Consider the following 4,112-nt stretch of genomic DNA (forward strand, 5'->3'; position numbering starts at 1 on the left):
TTAGCTTTAAAGGAAAAAACGTATTTGGACTGAAACGTTTTCCTCGTCTGAACTCACTCACCTCCTGCGTCAGCTTGCCGTCGTCGTTGCCCGTGATGAGTCCCACCAGGATGGGGGCGATGATGGCGACGATGGCGGCGAGGCAGTTGGTGACGCCCATCATGGCGCCGCCGAAGTTGGGGGACATGTCCATGTGGTTGCAGAGGTAGCCCACCAGGGTGCCGGCCTCGAAGCCCACGGCCACGCACAGCAGCACGACCGCCATGGTTTGGGAAACGTCGAACAGGCCGAGCAGCAGCATGGTCGTGCCCGAGCCCCAGTGAGCTGCGGTCACACATCAAAGCCCTTCTCTCACTGTCGAGCTGTCGAAGCGAATGAGCTGAGCAGCATCCTTTGGCTGGTGCGGTACGTACCCAGCGACTGGAAGCTCTTCCTGGACACGTTGTGCGACAGCCACCCCTGCGTGTTGACGACCTGGCCGAACCACCCGACAAAGATGGAGGTGAAGGTGAGGGTGATGTAGGGAAGCGAGGACAAGAGTCCGTTGTCCTCGATGTTCTTGCCGAGCACCTCCTTCATGTACGTGGGCATCTCCGTGAGCAAGACCCAGTGGCCGAAGTTCTGGCCCATGTGCACGATGATGAGGGCCCACATGGGCAGCGACGTGAAGATGGACTTCCACGGCACTGGTAGCCGCTGCAGAGGGGGAAAAGAGACCGGTGAAAATCCGAAAATTTTCTGGAAAATTTGGCGACTTTTCCACAAGAAATGATAAAATTCAAATACTTCAAAACAAAATGGGGAAAAAACAAAACTTTCTAGGAAAAAATTGTGTTAATTTGTTTAAAACCTTGAGGATTTTTTTCAAAACTGTTTTCCAGAAAATTTAAATCCCTTGTCGAACAGTCTTTTTGCCTTACCTCCTCCTTGCTGGAGGTGTCGCCGAGGGCCCCCTCGATGTAGCGGCGCTCGTCGGGGTGCATGCGGCTGCAGGTGGCGGGGGAGTCGGCGGCCAGCAGCGCCCAGGCGACGCCCCAGACCAGCCCGATCACCCCCGGCACCCAGAAGGCGGACGGCCAGCCGAGCGAGGAGGCCGCCAGCGCGCCGGACCCCGCCATGCTCACTACCGTGCCCACCGAGATGCCGTTATATACGATGGCCGTGTGTCGACCGCGCTCGACCGGCGGCGACCAGCGGCTCAGCATGGCGTGCGACGAGGGGTAGATGAAGCCCTGCACCACGCCCTGCGCCACCCGCCAAGCCACCACCAGCTTCCAGCCGCCCCACTCGGCCGCCAGCGACGTGGTGGCCGATAGCACCGAGCACGCCACGATGCCGAAGAACAGGAACCACTTGGGGCCGTACTTGACGGCGAGGATGCCGGCCGGGATCTGGGTGCAGATGTAGCCCCAGAAGAAGGATGACAGGATGAGCTGCTTTTCCGATGACGCCCAGTCGTACGTCTGCGAGGAAAATCGTTGCTTAGTGTGCCAGGCAGGTAAACTGGTGCCATTTTTGGTGAAAGGTCGCCGTCGACTACGGAGCACCTGGAGCAACCCACCCACCTTGTAACCGGAAGAGGACTTGCTGTCGGTCATCTCCACGATGCAGACTGACATGTTGATCCGGAAACAGTAGGCCATGGAGAGGGCGAGGAACAGAAGCACCACTTGCAGCTGGCGCCATCCCCACCCATAGGGCAGGTCTTTTGAGGTTTGCTGGTCCTCATATATGATGACCACCTGGCCACGAGCTGAAAACCAAGGGGGGGGGGGATAACTTTATTAAAGTGGGGAAAAATCATTTGGGCGCGCCAAAGCGGTCTGCGGCCAACACGTTGGTCTAGGTCAGGGAGGAACAGCAGGCTATCGCCCGTCCGACCCTACTGTACAGTGTTTACGTAAACAAGCGGCCACAGGTGTGAAACTGGGCTGCTGCTGCGCCGCTACTAACAGGCATACCCTTCGACGACTAAAAATTCGTGGTATTCGTGTGAAAGGGATTCTGAAATGGGCCTCGAAAGAAAAGAAATGGGTGGTCGGCAGATTACAGATCCTGTACGTCTTACGTTACGTCTGGGATTCTGAAATGGGCCTCGAAAGAAAAGAAATGGGTGGTCGGCAGATTACAGATCCTGAGCCCTAAAGAGGCGGCGCGCGGGGCGCGGCGGGTGTGGGCGGGGCGTTGATAGCCGCCCGCTTGTTGTGGACGACGTAGGCGTGATAGTCGCTAATCTGACCGCGGGGCTGCCGCGCGACAATTTAGAGAATGACTTTACAAACAAGGCCGCGCCGCGCCCGGCCAGCGACACACTATACTTCCTATCTCTGTCGCCGGCGCCTCATTCGGTGAGCGGAGGGAGAGGAAGCATACTGAGCAGGGCGGTACAGCGCTTTGTCTCGAGAGGGAAACGACTCTGACATCTCGAGCGCACAACGGATTACCCAGGATTACTTTCGGATAACCATCGGATGGTCCCGGATTGGCCCCGATTATTGCTGGATCTCCCCTAGATTACCCCGGTTTACCACCGGATTACCCCTGGATTGACGCCCGGGATAATCGCAGGATAACCCTCGGACTATCCCCTACCGCGGCCTGACACTGGCCGAGTCTAGCGGGTTACCCAAGTTATTTTCACCTCGGCTTGACTGAGACCTCGCGTCGGATGGCCGCGCCAAGTAGCGTCTATGAGACAATGCTACCAGAAAAATGATTTGGGACAACCAGTTTTTTAAACTCTTTAGAATCGTGAAAGGTGGAATAATAATTTTCAATATTAAATAAGTGAAATCCCTGGGTTTATGCATAGTCTGTGGCCCAGCACCTTACGGAACTGAGAGAGTAGGCAACCCGCCCACCTGTACGCATGCGGTGAAGTATCACTAGGCGGACGGGGTCCTTCATACACCTTATGTACCGGGTGTAACTGTGAATGCGCAGCAGTGTTGCGAGATTGCATACCCGCCAGGTCTGCAGGGGCCAGGGCGCCTTACGGGCGAATTGGGCAGGCAAACCCGCAACACTGCTGCGCATTTACAGTTACACCCGGTACCGTGTATCAAGGCTACAGTACCTATCACGATGTTGTAGGTTTACGTAGTCCAGGGGCTAAGGTGGGCGTACATCACGGAAGGAGGTATTAGACAAATCCGCACGCTGCTGGGGTGTCGTGGTCTTGACGTGCGGTACGTAAACAATAATATTGTGGTGATCACCACGGTGTACTTACCGTTTGGGTCGGTCGTGCCGCCCACACCAGCAGCATATTGAGATACTATCGCTTCTGCCTTCTCCTTCTCGGCGGCCGACATGTCGTCGGAGAGAGGTGTCTGGTCGGTCCTCGAGGCAGATGGCAGGGGGGATCCTCGCGCTGATCTCGTGCGATGCTGTTCGTCAACTGACCGACAGAGGAGCTCGGACGCCGACCTCCACTCGGTGTAGTTCGCTAAACCCCACTGGGGAGCCTGCCAACGGTGGCACCTGGGCGTGAAAAGCGCAGCACAGGTTCGTCAGAGAGCTGAGTCGTGAGCGTTGCACGAGACTTTAACGACTCGACGCACCGGCGCCGATGCTCAAGCCCGACACCCGGGCGCTATATAAGGCTCAAATAAAAACGCCGGCAACCACGAGTCGTCCACCAATTTTCTTGCCATTTTAGAACACAAACGTTTTTCGTCGGCCTGGGCTGACTGACCTCCTGACCTTTTCTCCACTAGTCGACGATCAGCTGCCCGCCGAGGTGTCCCGTGTCGTCTTGCCGTCCGCTTCGCTCTGCTCCGCTCAGGCTCAGCAAGAGCCTGTCTGCTTGCCGGCGACGAGAACGACGAACGAGTGAAGGGACGGGACGGAGACCGCCACCGGTGAGCTGCTGCTGCTATCACTCGTCCCACTCGTTGGTGCCACCCTGGCCCGGGTCGCCCCCGCCCCCTGCTCCTGCAGCGGCGTCTTGGGCTAGCTGGCTGCACAGAGGAGAGAGGGGGCGTGACCGAGACCGCTTATTCGTCGATCACGAGATAATCCGCACGCCACTCACGCTACCCAGGCGCCATAAACGGGACAAACAACACCTCGCGAGCGGGCTGAGAAAAGGGAGGAGGCGAGAGGTGGGG

At 57.5% G+C, this 4,112-nt stretch overlaps 1 protein-coding gene across 2 annotated transcripts in view; it reads right to left on the bottom strand.

The window, feature by feature from the left end:
- Nucleotides 1–3,941, bottom strand: part of LOC113210839 (putative inorganic phosphate cotransporter) — a 12,138-nt gene extending 8,197 nt beyond the window's left edge. The window contains exons 1-6 of one of the 2 annotated variants that reach the window (XM_026429012.2): nucleotides 3,706–3,941; nucleotides 3,233–3,483; nucleotides 1,566–1,753; nucleotides 921–1,463; nucleotides 414–696; nucleotides 62–324 (exon numbers count right to left, since the gene is read on the bottom strand). In XM_026429012.2, coding sequence (XP_026284797.1) covers nucleotides 62–324; nucleotides 414–696; nucleotides 921–1,463; nucleotides 1,566–1,753; nucleotides 3,233–3,314 — 1,359 coding nt within the window. In that variant the 5' untranslated portion in view covers nucleotides 3,315–3,483; nucleotides 3,706–3,941. Of the gene's footprint in view, nucleotides 1–61; nucleotides 325–413; nucleotides 697–920; nucleotides 1,464–1,565; nucleotides 1,754–3,232; nucleotides 3,484–3,697 lie in introns of both variants that reach the window. The other variant, XM_026429019.2, reaches the window with a different exon arrangement.
- Nucleotides 3,942–4,112: the final 171 nt, after the last annotated feature.

The sequence above is a fragment of the Frankliniella occidentalis genome, unplaced genomic scaffold (genome assembly GCF_000697945.3).
Source record: "Frankliniella occidentalis isolate FOCC.00 unplaced genomic scaffold, Focc_3.1 Scaffold66, whole genome shotgun sequence".
NCBI classification, from domain to species: Eukaryota; Metazoa; Arthropoda; class Insecta; order Thysanoptera; family Thripidae; genus Frankliniella; species Frankliniella occidentalis.